At 41.4% G+C, this 17041-nt stretch overlaps 1 protein-coding gene across 4 annotated transcripts in view; it reads right to left on the bottom strand.

Annotated features, from left to right (window-relative positions):
* The window catches only part of sez6b (seizure related 6 homolog b), a 190539-nt gene that overhangs the window by 47682 nt on the left and 125816 nt on the right, over window positions 1–17041 (bottom strand). For all 4 annotated transcript variants that reach the window (XM_082180477.1, XM_082180475.1, XM_082180476.1 and 1 more), the window contains exon 4: window positions 13990–14179. In XM_082180477.1, coding sequence (XP_082036603.1) covers window positions 13990–14179 — 190 coding nt within the window. The remainder of the gene's footprint in view (window positions 1–13989; window positions 14180–17041) is intronic.

The following is a 17041-nucleotide window of genomic DNA, read 5'->3' as shown; positions in this document are numbered from 1 at the left end:
GGCAGATGCCAGTTTAGCAATTATGTTTAAATTATGCTGAACGGAGACTTTCTAACTGGGATATGAATGTATAATAGGGGTGGTGGCGCAATGGATAAGACACATGCCTTTGGTGTGAGAGACCCGGGTTCGAATCCACTGTGAGACACCAATGTGTCCCTGAGCAAGACACTTAACCCCTAGTTGCTCCAGAGGCGTGCGACCTCTGACATATATAGCAATTGTAAGTCGCTTTGGATAAAAGCGTCAGCTAAATGTAAAATGTAAATGTAAATGTATTTATATATACATGTGTTAATATATAAGAAATGAGCGAAGACTGAAATTAAAAATACATGAGACTGCACAACACGGCGGACAGCAGCAAATATGAACAAGTGTATACTCACATCCTCAAATTCCCTCTGGGATCAACAAAGTAGCATTGTATCATATCTTAAAACAATTTTTTTTTTTAAATAAACACTGTTTAGCAAATATCCATTTGCTCATTCTACTATTAAATTCTCAAACCAGGAATTACAAGCCTTTCACTAAATAGCTCACAATACAATTTTACAGCCTTAAAAAGGCAGCATATGTTCTCTGAAGGAAGAGGAAGTCTCCTGCGAAAAGCGCCATTTTGTCCGGACGGGGAGTGCTCTCCTCATTATAAGTTGTACTTTCTTACAGCGCTACATTGACAGCATGTCTGCAGAGTGTTGTTGAATCTGCGACACGAGTCCGTGGACTGTGTCCTGAGAGATTTGCGAAGGATTCTGGGGGCCGCATGTGTCACACGGTGAGGCAGGGAGCCTGGAGACACTCCCAGACATCTTGACAGCATCCCAGCATTCCTTTCTCTCACTGACAGGCCATCAGAGCACTCATGTGCTTTCAGTAAAACCCAGAGCAACCACATCCCCCTGACTCCAATAACACAGCCTCCCTTTCGCTGTCGGTCTGCTCACAATACAGTGATAGATTATCTACACATTGGCCGCCGCACCGAGTGACGTGAATGCATCTCTCTCAGTATGTAGGCAACAAAATTGAACAGAATTTTTCTGCTCCATTGTATTTGGGATGAGGATAGACTACAAAAGGCAGTCTTTTCATACAATAAGTAAACAACTGTGGCAGTATGATTGTTTTGTAAATAACAGCGCACGGTGATATTTGAAATCCAATGGATTATTTCAAGCTGTGGATCAATTCGTACAAAAGTGTTTCAGGGAGGCAATTACACAGAATGAAAAGTGAACTTTAGAGCTGTACATGTGCTCATTGAGATAGGATTCACATATTAAACTGGATGTCAAACTTCATTCACAGCTGAACGGAAATCTGCCGAGCAGAGACTTTCTAACTGGAACACGAACGTATTTAAAAATCCATGCATGAATATATAAGGAATGAGCGAAGACTGAAATGAAAAATGCATGAGAATGCACAACGCGATGGACAGGAGAAAACATGAACACGTGTATGCTCGCATCCGCCGGCACACGAGAAAGCATGAAAAGTCTTGATGTTTTCTCCCACCCACCGACATCACGCTCCATTGTTAAACCATCTGCACTGACATGCACCCTGTGTCACAGCCAATCATTAATGTAATTACTGTGGTTTTGCATCATTACTGTTATTCACAGTTGTGAAGTAGGAGGGAACAGCTTTTAGTGGAAGAAGGAAACAAAAGCAGCCGTAACCCAGACAACCTCAGGAGCCACACTGCGTTTAAATCTGTCTCTCAATTACTATTTTTCTGCACTTATTACAGAGTGTTACAGAGTGACAGGCACATACATGAGAGCAAGACCATTGAAAATAGGTCACTGTTATGGCAGTGAGTGTGTTTGAGCAAGAAACAGCTGATCAATAAAAAACAGAAATACTTGATATTTACAAGTAGATTTTCTGAGGAAAATATTAGTGGTGCTTACAAGCAAATTTCGTAAAGCGGAGCCAGCGGTACCTACGTTTTCAAAGAAGGAGCAATATCCTCTGTTCCTGAGTCCATAGAGGTTTAGACTGTTGGTGTGTGACCCTGTACAGCCTTGCAACCTTCAGCTACCTCTTGCTTCGCCAGCCAACAGTTGGATGTGGTTCGAGGACCCGGTTTCGCCTTCTCACGCACTCTCTGAGGTCATCTAGAGACAGGTACACATCGTCGCTTCCTACTGGCGAAGGTTGCGATCGAGCCGTTCCTCCAGGCGATATAAAATAGGCTTCTAAGTGAGGCCTGTTCTTCATTGTACTCAAACTAAAGAGAGTTAGACCATTAGGGATCTGTGTGCTTGATTCGGGCCATTTTTCTAAGCCTCCGTTCAAGTTACTACACAGTACGCATTACTAATGCCCATCTCTATGAATGGTCTGCAGCGTGGGGCCTGAAGGACGCGTACTTCAGATATCCACTCCTACGCAAACACGGGTCATCCTGTGTCTTGCGTTGAGGGGTCGAAGTCTCGGTACAAGTCCCTCCCTTCGAGTGCTACATAGCCAGTTGGGTTTCAGGTCAACTGGAAAGGAGTACTCGTCTACGGACTGAGGAGCTTTTTTCCAGTATGGAGGTGTCCGGTTGGTGCTTAGAGGTGAGAAAGGGTCCCACTGAATAAACTTCAGAGGCTCCTGGGGCATATGTGAGACGCAGCCGCATATAAACGGTTTCCTCCATATGATGACCGCTTCAGCACTGACTTCATGACCAAGTTCCTAGGTGGCCGTGGCAGAGCAGCACGTGACACAGAGCGTGTGTTAACAACACCTGGTATGCTGCCAAACTCTCAGCAGTGTTCAGACCTTTTGTTTCTCCGGGCATGCAGTAAGGAGGGCTTGGGCTTACCTCACACTGCATTGACATTCAATTGCCTCAAATTGTAGCAGTTTCCTTGCTTGATGCCGCTGCTCAGCAAGATTCACTGCCCAGTACAGCGACCGTTGCTCATACGCTTCCCTCGTATGTCACAACTCGCCCGCCACCTCCTCCTATGGGGTCAGATGCTTCTGAGATCGCTTCTTTCACTCTAAAATTCCGGCCTGCTCAATCGTGCCTCCCAGGTGGCCTTACGACAGCCTGTTTTGCCCGAAGAGAGTGGAGACTCCATCCCCAGGCGTTCCAGCTGTCCGGATATCTACAGGGCCGCACAGTTACATCTGTTGCCGCTCTGATTTATTCCCTTTGCTTGTTGTTTACTCCCTTAAACACGGAGACACTGGCTCACAGCTGACACCAGGGTCTACGCAAAGTGCGCTAATAAAAACCCCAGTGAGCCTTCTTGCACATCACTGTGCTAAGTCAGGTCAGAGGAGCAGGTTCTTTAGTTGCCCCGTAATGGCCCAACTAGGACCTCGTTCCCTAGACAGTCTTCCTGACTTCTGACTCAGCCTGACCAGCTGAAGGGAAGGCGGTTTCCATGCGGAGGTTGACCTACTAACATAAATTAGTATGGCCATCATCTTGGTAAATTCCATGGTGCACCGTGCCCACTTGGGTAGTGAGCTCCTCCATAAAGAGAGTGTAGCTCCTTCCTGGGTGTTGACACGAGTGACTCACTGACAGTTTAAGAGTTGTGGGCTGGGCGACACCAGCACATTCGCTAAGAAATTAGCCTATGTGTCGAGCCGGTTGCTTCCGTGGGCTCCCTTCTCACAAAGCCAGCTTCAACTTAGCCCGGTTTGTAGTGTCGGCTTGCTGCGCTCCTATGGACTGGATAAGTGCGCCCTTTGCTCCAGTTGAGTTCCCTCTACCGAACCCTGTTGAGTTCCTCCGAACCCCATCGATGTTGGACGTGCTGGAGCATCCGATACAAGACCTATCACTTGTATGCTTGTGTAACTTGTGTTAGGTGGGGTCCATATGTTGTGATCCCTACGGTGATCCCATATGTGTATTCTTCCACGGGTTGACTCCTTGCGGAGAGCCCATGTCTTCCCTGGGCAGAGTCTGCTCTGCCGTCACTGACCGGTAGCGTCTCCCCCCTGTTATTGGCTGTTGCCACCTCAGTGACATGCCATATGTTGTACTGCCCGCTAAGTTCGCTTATGTGTCCATATGTGTTCTCCGCATGTTACCTCCTTTGGGCAGGATGTGGCTTCCGCAGCGTAGACCTTCCAACGAAAGGTACGCTTTCCCAGTGGTCCTGTGGAACAGCAGTGACTTTCCTGGCCTAAGCCCTGTCATATTCGCAAGTGCGGAAGATCTGGAGGCTTTTGTCTAGGCACTGGAAGGTGGCAGCACTAATGGCGACTTAGTAGGATCCCAATCAGTCGACACGTCGACTACCTCGAACGTGCCCGACTGAAAGGGAACGTCTCAGTTACGTATGTAACCCTCGTTCCCTGAAGGAGAGAACGGAGAAGTAGTCCCCTAGCCACTATTGCTGTACCACTGCTGACCGGGTTGCGGGACGGGTATCATGCACGGCAATGTCCATTAGCTCGTTTTTACAATACTCGAAGATGACAGGCTCCCTAGCCTGATCCCAATCAGTCGACAAGTCGACTACATCTCTGTTCCCTCCTTCAGGGAACGAGGGTTACATACGTAACTGAGACGTTCTGTTCTTTGAGACGTTGGCGGTGTGCGACACTTCTCTGCTAATTGGCTATGAGTATTCAGCCGGTGTTGTTTCTCATTTCGGTCTAATAAAGCACAGAGTGTAGCACACTTCTCATGCTCGCTTTGTTACATTCAGATCCTTTTTATTAGATCACTCTTCAGGCGTGAGAGTCCTTCAGATTTGATTGTAGAGGGGTGTCTTATGTGATGGTAGGTTTTCTTGTGTAAGCTCATTGAACATTGATGAAGAACAAGTCCCTGAACGCTCCCTGACTTTCAAGGACATATGAGTATTGAGAGCTTTGGCCAGATGTGGTCAGCATGTCATTTCAACTTAAACGCCTTTTAAAATGGGCTACTTTTCAGATATTAACTAACCTGAAAAGGCATGCCGACCTTATTATCAGCTGCTGTCATGGACAGAGACAAGGACACACTCTGCCAACGGGGCTAATTACAATCTCTTTTTATTCTTCTTCTTTGCTCGGCTGATCTTCATGAGCTGAGCCAAGTAGCTTGTGTAAAGACCCCGATATACTTCAAGCGAAATCAAAGAATTAACTGATGTGACAATTTCTAACAAAATCAGGCCAAAATAAGTTTGTTTGGAGTTCTGAGAGTTTGAAACAGCATGATAAAGCTCCAGCAAGTAAACACCTTTGCACTACCATTGGTCCGTGGCGATTACGCAATGGTAGGTGTGCGCTGAGGCTCTCCATCTTTCACATGGAAATCTTTTCTTCTATTCAGTCCGTTGAGATCAGACGTCCGCGAGTAAAAACATGAACACTGGATAGCCGCTTTATAGTAGAAAATGAAGTTGTACTTCTGATTACAGTATATGAGACACTGACTGTTTTTCATGTTTAATACTGTAAAGCTGCTTGCATTTAAAGCTACATTGTGTAGGATTTACTCCCATCTAGCGGTGAAATTGTATATGACTACCAACTGAATATTACTTTCTAGCCCCTCCCATTCCGAGGGCGTTTTAACTCCTACGGTGGCCGCATTATTTCAAATCTGCCGGCAGTCGCGAGTAATCTCCCTCTTGCATTCGTCACGGTGCCACTGAGTGTAAAAACGCGAAAGGCGAAGCTTGAATTTCCAGGATGTCCCTCTTTGTCTAATGTATTTTCAAGATGGATGCGCAACATGGCTTTCTCCTTTCGAGCGACTCGCTCGTATGTATTCTAAATGGCAGATTATACACTTACGAGAAAACTTAATTAGTTGGTTGAAGGGATAACACATTAATTAGAACGTATAATTTTGAAAGAACAAAGTGTTTTTTGCTAAAAATCAACTTAAAATATTACACAGTGTAGCTTTAAGCAATCTATTGTGTAAAGTGCTATATAAATAAATGTGTCGTGACTTTACTAGAGCGTCAAATTTCAGAGCTCGTGCAAACATATCCACTTTGCTATGATCAGATGATTTTCTTATGCTTTCTTAAAAAAATGCTTAAAAATGCTTGCTGTTTTATTTGATTTTTTTACATTTTGTTGTGTGTTTATTTTCTTATTGAGAGGAAAGCGTGCAGCACAGTGTGCGAAATACGTCAATATTCGGGGGCGTCCCCATTTCCCGGTTGTTGCGCAATACCAATCTAAATTTTCTCAATATGCAGTAGGCCATAACATTACAATATTTCATGAATGCAAGCCAAGACAATCAGTCTATAGCCTACATGACAACACACGCACTTAACAATTTTTTATAATCCGATATGCTATATTATTCGTAAAGCAACACTGACATAGGAGGTTGCATTGGCTAAAGTTGTTTGGATGCACATTGTTTTATAACAAGGAGAGGCTAAGTTGTGCATTACAATGCAGACATGACAATAATTGGCACTAATCTGGCGCACTTACAAGAGCAATCAACTTAATAAATGTCAGGTATGGCCTATCGGAGAATGGCATGCAATCAGTGCACTTGCAAATGAGAGCCTGCAGTTTGACCGATCGTGGTGTGACAATATCAGCCTGCATTTTGTTCGCTGATTTAGTTGCACAAACAGCGCAAGCGGCTCGTGACAGAACACAGACCGACTGAATGACACTTTAATTTAAGTAGAAAATCTCAAATGAAGATCACGGAACTCCAGCGTAGAAAGCGCGCGCGCTTGATGATGTCAATGATATTGCATGTGTTGATATAGTCGTGTTGATATAGTCACAGTTATCGTTTAATGACGTGGGTGTCGTCGTCTCTCATCGTCTTGTCTTAGTCATGGGAAAAAAAGTCGTCAACGTACATTTTTTGTCATAGTTTTCGTTAACGAAATGAACACAAAATATTTTATTTAAATTTTTGACAAAATTCGAGACTCCCTTCAAATTTTGCTTTTGAGGCTTTCAGGGGGTCTCATGGGTTAATCGAAAACAAACTTTGCTGTGAGTATATCGGGGCCTTCCGATAGGCTATATAACCGCCTTCCCTTCAGCTGGGTCAAAGTCTCATATTTGTATGTTATGTCTGACAGACTCTGGGTTGCGACCGAACCGGAGAACAGCCAGCAGCCTCGAAGAGAGGACCTCATTTGTGCTTCAAAGAAACATAAAAGCTGAAGGCTGGTCAGATGCTTTCTATTGAGCTTAAGTGGCCGGATCACAGGATTTTTGTCTTGTTGTATTGCTCAGCACCCGTGTACTTGACATGTGCAGCAATGGATACACAAGTCACCAGTGATTACTTTATCAACAAATTTACCTTCATTTTACCTTCTATGTGGTGAGCCTAGTCTCATGATACTGTATTTGCTGGATCAGACGCAGGACTGGATCCTCTAGAGGTGTGAAGTGGGATTCCACCTTTTTAAAAGTGCACTGTTACCTGGAACATCACAGGCTGTACCTCCTAGCTGAGGAGGAGGGCTTATGAATAAATGGATGGTAGATCTAAAACTATGCTAACTGTGCGGCAGTAAGGAGTGAGTTGTCAACACACTTTTCACACACCTACACACACTAGATTTCTCTCTCTGTCCTCCTTTAGCATCACTACCAGTGGAGAACAGCCTGAATGTTACCGCCACGGTGCCTGAATAGCATGCCGTTTGAAACAGCTATTAGCTATGTCTTAGCTTAACAGCTGCCAAAAAAGGGTTCGCGCAAGGCCGTTATCATCACAATCATCATCAAGTGGATGGGGTGTTAGTCAGCGGAAGTCAGACCCATTAATACTGTAATTCTATTGATCAGCTTCCAAAATGTCTGCCAAAGAAAGCTGTGCATGTGAAAATTGTTCCTAGCAGCATGATATACCTTCCTGGTCTTAATAAGCATGATTCATCGATGCATGAAATTGCACTGAAAATATTTGTCTTTGTAATGGTTTTAAAACTGTTTGTAATGTTATCAGAAATGATCTTTGAAACAACTTTTTCATCTTTTTCCATCTAAGATAACCAATCAGTTTTAAGGGCCATTCACACTAACTAGGTTTCCTTCCACACATTTTATGCTAATTTTGGGATATCACTTAAAAATGTCAGTTAAAACCACCAAGATGCTGATAAAATTAAGTTAATATAAATCAAATGACAATATAATATAAAATAATATAATATATATAATAAATTATATATGTTTTTATATATGTTTTTATATATGTTTTTATATATGACAATTTCCAAAAACGTGCTAAATATATTTTAAATAATATATAAATGACAACATGTTTCAATAAATTAATGGCTTAAAAATGCTTATTAAAAACACCAAGATGCAACTAAAATGTCCAAAAAAACCCCACATATATAAATATTTATGATATATAACATATATAAATAATATGTATTAAATGATATCTAAACATTTATTAAGACATTTTGATTAAATCATATGAAAAAAAAAAGATTTACTAAAATAAATAAATAAAAAAGAAATAAGATACACACATAAACTACAATGGAATAGTATAGCTTTGTTGCTGTAAATCACTGTTAGTGTGAACCGCTCTTTAGTTTTCAACCCCTCACAATCAACCATTACTCTCCATTCAGTTATGTAATAGCCACTTTTTACAATCCAATCAGCTCCTAATGGATTCTTTTTTTTTTTTTACCCATCAAATATCCTGTTTCACTCAGAAGGCAGATCATCTATGTAAAATAGGATGTAAATGCCAAGTTATGCTGACTTGAAGTTAAAACATACTGATGATGTACTCTCTGATAAGTGCAGGGTGTACAAAATAATTTATTATAACAAAAAACCAAGACCAAGACCTCCATAAATCTGCCGTAGACTTGTGCACAGGGGCGGTTTGGCCTTTTATTATTGGCCGTCACACACGACAGGGGAGCACGAAAATTAATGTTGCAGAAATGAGACGGCCTCAGGCAGAAGTGAACCTGGCATAAAGGTGAAATACAGCCTGAGCTGCACATCTGCTTAAGCTGATCTGACACCTCAGCCGCCGAATGCTCTGACACCACTAAATGTCAAAGCTCTTTTACGGAAACTTTGCCTGTCTTTTAACGCAGCCGTCAAATACACTGATCCATCCAGACATTTATCACTGAGAAGGGCAATGTTTGCGCCAAGATGTGGAGGTTTCAGGCTTACAAATCAGACATGGACGCATGACACGACTCCCTAATTGGGTGAAATACTGTAGTGTGTACAGAATGGCAGGTCAAATAAAGTTGAAGGGATAACGGTGCTTATAAAACTGAGAAAGAAAAGAATTACATTTTGCGACTAGCGCTCAATTTCTGAGAAAAACTCGCAATTCTATGGGACCCAGCATGGTACCATCTCTTTCTGTCAACCCACCGACTCTTTAAATGTTAAAGCAATTTCCCACAGAGAAGCGGAGGAAGGAGAGTGCTTGATGGTTAATTGTGAAGCCTTTTCACTGCAAAATCTCCTTTACTCTTTTTTCTTATTTCATGAATGGCCCTATTTTCATCTATCAATCTCCATGCCCTCGGCCACCTGCAGCATTGTTCATTCTTAAAGGCGTGCTTTGAAATGACCTGACACGATTCCTCTTCCTGTGCAGGTCCAGATCATTTTTTAGATGACTCCAAGGCGTAACTCCGTGATGAGAGGGCAGGATTCATTAGCCTGTCAACCTCTCAAAAGAGGCAGCTCATTACGCAGAAATTAATTAGCCATTCTCTCAGAGACAGCGTGTCCATCTATAATCAGATCTGTCTCGTCTTGCACGCCTGTCTAACGAAAATGTTTCACTTTTTTCACACCAGACAAGGTGAACCTAGGGATCAAACGGAATGAAACATCAAGGCGTCATCTTCTTCCAGAACAGAAAAATTCAGGCAATTAAATGATCAACGACACCGTTTATTCATAGAATAGCTTGAATTGTTTAATTTCGCTTTACAGCTATTCCGACTCACCCGTCACACAGTCAAGCTCACCCCGAGATCTGTTAAAAATGGTTCTACTTTCATCTTACGCTATATAAAACGCAAGGGCGGAACTGAAATCAAATCTGGATGTGGCGAGCTCCAGATCATTTGGGATTTAGGGCCTCGGTCCAATGCCGCACAGACGGGCAGGGTCGGAAGGAAAGAGAAGTGCATGAATGAGTCAAGGCAGGGCACGTCTAGACACATAAAACTACCACATTCCCATCTATCACAGAAATCTGGTCTGTCAGTGCATGACAGCACTTACAGTGCCTCCATGAAGACCTTGCAGACAAATAAGGTCAAAGGACGACTTACACAGAGTTTAAGATTGTATCATAAAATGGCTTGATTTAGACTTTACGGTCAAGCAGCAAATAGTAAACCTTGACCATCTTGAGAGTACAGAGCTCCTGATGGGTTTGAAAGATATTAATCGAATACTGCTGTGACATTGCCACCGGCTGGCTGAAGAATGCCTCTTTAACTTCTACTAGATGTGAACTAGACGTAGAAACTAGAAAACCTATTTTTTGAGCACCAAATCAGCATATTAGACTGATTTCTGAAGGATAATGTGACACTGAAGGCTAGAATAATGGCTGCTGAAAATTCATCTTTGTCATCACAGGAATTCATTTGAAAATATATTAAATATATATATATATATATATATATATATATATATATATATATATATATATATATATATTTATATTTACAGTATTTTTGATCAAATGCAGCCTTAATGTTTTTTCCCAGCCAAACTTTTTAACGTTAGAGTGTTTGTATCTAAAGGAGGAAGGTTCTCTCTAATTTAAGTCCTGGAGTTAGTAATACAAAAGGAAAAAAATTTCACAAAAGGTTTCACTTTATTTTGATGGTCCCTTTAACATTTTCTGTTGACTATAAGTAACATTGCACCTACATGTCTACTAACTCTCATTAGAGTGTTAGAAGAGTATTAGTAGATTAGGGTTAGAGTTCGAATAAGTTGACATGTAGTTGGAAAGTTACTTATAGTCAGTAGAATGTCTGTTGGGAAGCATCACAATAAAGAGTTGGCAGATATGAAGCAGACAGTCTACCGGTACTAATACTCTAATGAGAATTAGTTGACATGTAGTTGCAAACTTACTAGTAAACAGAATGTTAAAAAGGGACCATCAAAATAAAGTGTTACCAAAAAATTATAATTATTATTAGTATATACATGCCAACTGGCCAATAACTCTTTTATTTACTCACAAAAGTCTAGTTTTGCTTCCATGTGGTGCTTGGTGAATGCGACTTTTGCTCTCATGAAAGTGCAAAGAAAGTAGCAGACGGAAAAAGTGAGAAGTGGAGCCCTGCTTTGGCTGAGGATGTGTGTCAGTGGGTGAGAGCGTGTATCTCAGCTGGTGATCCCTCGCCCTGCAGGGTTAATCTCCTCTGGGAGGGGCGAGCGGCAGGGTGGAGGATATTACAGCAGCTTCCTCAGTCATCACTGCACACTGCAACCCGCCATGCACTGCTAGGCTCAGCCCAGATCAGCCGACTTTATCACGGCTCAACTACACAACTGAGCTCATACTGGGGCAGGACTCCAATCCTCAGCTCATAATACCTCGTCTAAAGCGTTCACAAAATAGTTTACCCAAAACACTTGCATATGCACACCTGCTTCCCCTGCAGTGCCGTATGAGAGTGACAACCTCTCAAGCTTCTGACATTTAAGTGGTGGGGTGAGGGCGGTGCGGCAAAGGGGGCGATTACCTGTAGAAAGGCCATTCAGACCCCAACAGCCTTCATTTCAAACTTCACTCCATCAGCCCTGCCTTGTTTGTGTTTAACCTTTATCCAGACGCAAAGGGGTGCAGCGAGGGTCCTTTCATTGTGATCTGAATTATTTAGAGGTCTAAATCTTTAATGTGCGTGTCTTTGATGGAGGTTCCCATTTAGAGAATCTGTCATTCGTCAAACTGTACGGCCTGCTGAACGTCGGGACAGGACAGGTGTGTTAGATCTGCGTGGATGGTATAGCAGAGAACGACTTGCTTTAGACACATGACAAGAGATCAAAGTTCAATGTAAAAAGATTTTGATGCGTTCATACTCTAATGCTCACACCACAAAGCCGTGGAAAAGAGCTGAGGCGATCAAAGAATGCTCATCCATGTTGAAACACAGCCAATTTTCTTTGTAGACATCCCTGACATGACCATGTTAAAAACTGATATTGGAGGGGAAAAAAGAACATCCAGAAATGTTATTCCATTCAATTGTCTGGTGAGTTTTTGAAGTAAAAGGAAGGCAGGAAAAATTATAGCAAATGCAAACAGAAACAGCATCTAACCTCACTGATTGCAGAAAATCAAGAGGACCTTCTTCATTTTGTCTTGTAGCTCAATGAGGATCATTTTCTCTATAATCTCAGTATGTTGCAGTACAAGATTTTAGGTTTGGTTTTAACATTGACAGGGACATTTTAATCTCAAATTATAGAGATGCACCATGTTTTTGAAAAGAAAATGAGACCGCCTATTACAGCGCATCAGTTGTTTTTGCTTAAGACTATTTAATTTAAATATATAAGTGTTTGTCCACTACCTTTTGTAGACTTAATAAAAGTGTCCAACAAAATGTAATGACTTTTTTAATGATTGTTTTCAAAAATAAATTATTTAAATTATTATCAATACATAGTAATATGATACTATCAATATGTTAAATATTATGAAAATATTACTAAGTGTCATTTTACATTTAAAATGCCATATATTCATGCCATTTGAATATGCATATATTTTGCACTGCAATTTAACTTGCAGTGTTGTTATTGTTAACTAAAACAAAACAAAAATAATTTTAGTAATTCAAATAAAATAACCAATATTATATGAAAAACTAAAAATAAGAAAATTCAGTTGTGCATTTTGTCAATTGTGCAGCTTGACAGCACCTGATCTACATTATCTGATAAAGGGAAGTGTGAATATTCTGCTAAACTTCTCCTTTTATGTTCTACAGAAGAAAGAAAGTAATTTAGGTTCGGAACGACAACAGGTTGAATAAATAATCAAAATATTTTTTGTCCACACTCGACTCAACACTACAGTCATGTTTCAGTGTGTATTTACGCTAGATCTCAATCCATGCTTTGTTCTTGTCCTTCCTTGTTTGCCATTACATCAATGCCAAGGCAAGTGTAAACCCAGTGGCAAAATTAGCTGCTCTTTCGTGTGCACATCCATCCAGCATAGCAGCTGGGGAACATTAAATTGAACCGGAATCAGGGGAAGCAGAGCCTTCGGAACCAAGTAATTGGAAGTTTTGTAAAGAAGCAGAGAGCCTTTATGAAATATGTGCTGTCTGTCTCCTGCGGATGATTGCAATGAGTCTAACAGGGGGAATGTAGCTTCTTTTCCATGAAAGCTGAACACCACTGATTACCCCCCACACACTCATAAAGACAGAGAGAAAGAGGGGGTGGAGTGTAAACGACTTTCTTATTCAAAAGGCATATTAAGGATGTGAAAAAAAATGATATTAGCCACTGCAAACCCGCCACAGTTCATTAGCTCACAGAAACAAAAGAATTTTCCTGTAACGGTCATTTGTCATTTTATCGTCCCGCATAACGAACGAGAGAGTGGCGCAGCGCTGGGCCGGGGCGCATCAGCGCTCTGTAACCTTTTCTGTTGTGCCGATCTCCCCTTGATGACTCTGTTAAAAGACTATTAGTAGAGAATTATCCAAGTCATTCTCCGATGTAATTATGCAGCCTATTGACAGCAGCTGTCATTTTCAGGCTAACATGAGCATATTATGTTGACATGAGATAACAAGGAGTGTTTCCCCTTCAGTGCACAGAGAGTCTCTCCTAATAGAAAGGAATGATTGAGAGCTCCCTACTCCCAGAGTCCTAATCGTTCGTGCCAATCTAATCAGTAAGTGTACACTCATAAACAGGTTTGTCTAGAGCGCTGGATCCATGCCAGCCGGAGACACTGGCACAAGTGCAATTAGCAGGAAGTAGATGAAGCAGATGTTTAGAGGTTGACGTAGGACATCTCACCTTGGTAACGCAGCAGCAAGGAGCTGAACTGCGGCTGCCGGCTACGGAAGTGGATGGATATTTGGTTGCTCCAGCTGCGTACCACCAGACCTTTAAGCAAGATGGACTCGTTGGCCAGCATCGAAGGTTCCCTGCCGCCCAGGTCTTCGAATCTGACCACGTCACCCTCAGCCAGGCTCACGTTCATCACCTTAATGTTATGAGATAAGAGAAGAAAGAGAGCAGAAACATGGTTGAAGAACCAATTAAATCAAAGTGAGCTTTTTGAATTCTAACTTCTCATAGTAATGGATTTTTTTTTTTTTCTGGATTTATAGAAAACAGTGGACATACATGCAGCACAGGAGAATTTGATTATTTTTGGAAGTCATGAATATTCCCACCATGGTGTCATTTCCACCTCATCTCAAATTAAGTATTGTGTTTAATATTATTCTGGGATGGAAATTACATTTCTAACCTTTTTGGAATAAAATAGCTAGCATCCAGAGTTGTTACTGTTAATTTTTTTCCTTGAAATAAAGCTAAAAATAAAATAAAATGGAAATGGAACTGTTCAGAAAAAAAAAGTTTAGTTAAAAGTTTTATAGAATTATATTAAAAAAATATATATTTAAAAAAATAAAATTAAAGTGTAACTTGGCTGATTTTCAACCCACTTTGTATTGTTACAATGTCAGTAGTATATATGTGTTTACTTGTTCTCTGTGTTACCTGGCCTGAGAAATTCATGTTTATTTGTCAGCAAAAGTCCACCGGATGAACAGAAAGAACGGCATAAAACACAGTGTTCGTAGTCAACAATACAAGTCGACACCATTAACTAAAAGTTTGCTAAGAAGTATTTCCTGCTAAAGCAAGATGATATTTGACTCTGGTAAGCGTATCCATAGCAGACTGGTGGGAGTGGCCTTGGATGGCAACATACCCAGTGCATTAGGGGTATTGAAGTTTTCATTCCTATTCGGCAAAAGGAAAGACAACAGCCTATTTTCTTTGTTTCAGTCAGGTAGCACTGATAAATAAATAAAAATCTGCCTTTTTACTGCATAGGCATACGCAAAAGTCAGTTTTGCCAGCAGTGAGGTACCCCTTAATTCCTGCAATAAAAAATTCCTGGGATATAAAAGTGACTCCCCCATGGTTTCAGACATGACTCATCCAATCAGAAGCAAAACTGTGTTTGTTAAGTGATTTAATAGGGATAGGAATGTTTAAAGGTGGAAAAGTTTCGACAATACATAAAAGCAGAAGGACAGATTGACGTGTTTTCAGCTGTGCAGAGATGGCAGTGGGGTGACACATTCTGCCACACTGACTGCACTCATAATGGTGTTGGCTTGTCTGTCTGCCAAGCTGCATGGTAATTGCACCACGGGCAATCTCCTGTCTGCTGAAGCCAGCATGCATATCCTCACCTGTCACTAATAGAAAGCAATAGCCGCCCATTACTTCTAGTTCTGCCCGTCTTCCACTTTAGACAATACATGCAACAACTGCATGAGCCAATATCCAATATGGCAGCGTGGGTGGAAGTCGTGACACGGAGCAGAGTAAAAAAAGTGTGCATCTGAGGAATAATTACAATCATGCTGAATGAAAAAATCAGAACTATTCAACTAGCGCGTCGTCGTGAAACCGTGCCATTGTGGCTGATCTGGGATGAGCTGGGATGTGCCCTTGTGCTCCTCTCAGGTAATGAAAGTGTCTTTAATCAGATGCAGGCAAATGAATGTGACCCGATGAGTGACCCTGCCTAGACGCAGACGTGACGATAGGTTAATGAGGCCTCGCACACGTCGCCCTCAATCTAGACACCTCAAACTCTTTACGGCAAAAAGACACGTCAAACTCTCAGCACAAATTAATGCCACTGTCTGAGGTTTACCATCAGGAAAATTTCACAAAAAGCACAACAGTACCCAGCAATTTAAATTCGGCCACAGTGAATGATGAGGACTGAATTTAAATAAGCACTGCTAAAAACACGCTTGAAGGCCCCTGAGTGCCGTGAAGGCAACAGGTGACAACCTGATGATGTGTACTACAGAATAAATTCACGCTTAATAAAGCTGGAGCTGCAATGTGCTGAAGCAGTCCATAAAACAAAAGTGCATTACAAAGTAATCACATTACACTAAAAGCCCTTGGATAATAAAATGTTTCCAGAATATTGCTCGCCATAATCCAATTTGCGTTGGCACCGGGCCCGACCGTCTACCCTACGCATGTAATCCCTTGCATAAACATGACTGTCAGTCAGATGCAGACGTTGGCGTGTAAATGTGCAGCCGCTGTGTCATTCGGGGTCAGTGTTGATTAAAATGTTTGCTGTTTTTTACACAGAGCACAACAGACAGGTTCAAAATAAAGAGAAATTAAGTCAATTATCCCAGCACTCCCGGCCCCACATGCCATAGAATGAACAGGGAAAAGAGGAAGCCCATTTTTTTTGGTCCCAAATACAAAAAAGACCTTAAAGGGACAGTACGCCCAAGTTTAAATTTGTACAGATATTAAAATATCAATATTAAGGTATGTCAGTACTTTCTTTTGCTATAATATCACTGTATTTAACAGACTAGTAGCAGACAAAAAGAAAAGAAAAGTGATTTGTGCAATAAATTTGGCCTTTTCAGACAAAAATTTTGGTGGGAGGAACTACGCTGCTGAGAAATATGTATCAAAATTGTCACTGAATCAAGGCTCATACCTTTCATTTCTTGTATGAAGGCTCATACCTTACATATCTTGTGCATTTTTGTCATTTTCTAGCACGGCACCTCAGACAAGCTGTCAGGGCTCAAAAGAGTGTTGCTGCATTAAAAACAGTCGCTCAGTGTGGTACTTTACGCCATGTGGATTAACATAAATACGGTTGTCATTACATGAACCTTTGGTGTAAATTTGTATATAGAATGCATTTTCACTCTAGTAAACAAGTGAAATCTGTGTGTAGAGTGTGATTTAGGATTCAGCACAGGAGTGACAACTGTTTAGCTTCAGTGAGTGTGCATGGCCTATAAGAGAGACACACTGATACAGTCACTGT

This window comes from Leuciscus leuciscus (assembly GCF_965113295.1).
Source record: "Leuciscus leuciscus genome assembly, chromosome: 9".
NCBI lineage: Eukaryota > Metazoa > Chordata > Actinopteri > Cypriniformes > Leuciscidae > Leuciscus > Leuciscus leuciscus.
Note: the sequence above shows the minus strand (reverse complement) of the source record. Positions and strands in the feature narration are given on the sequence as shown.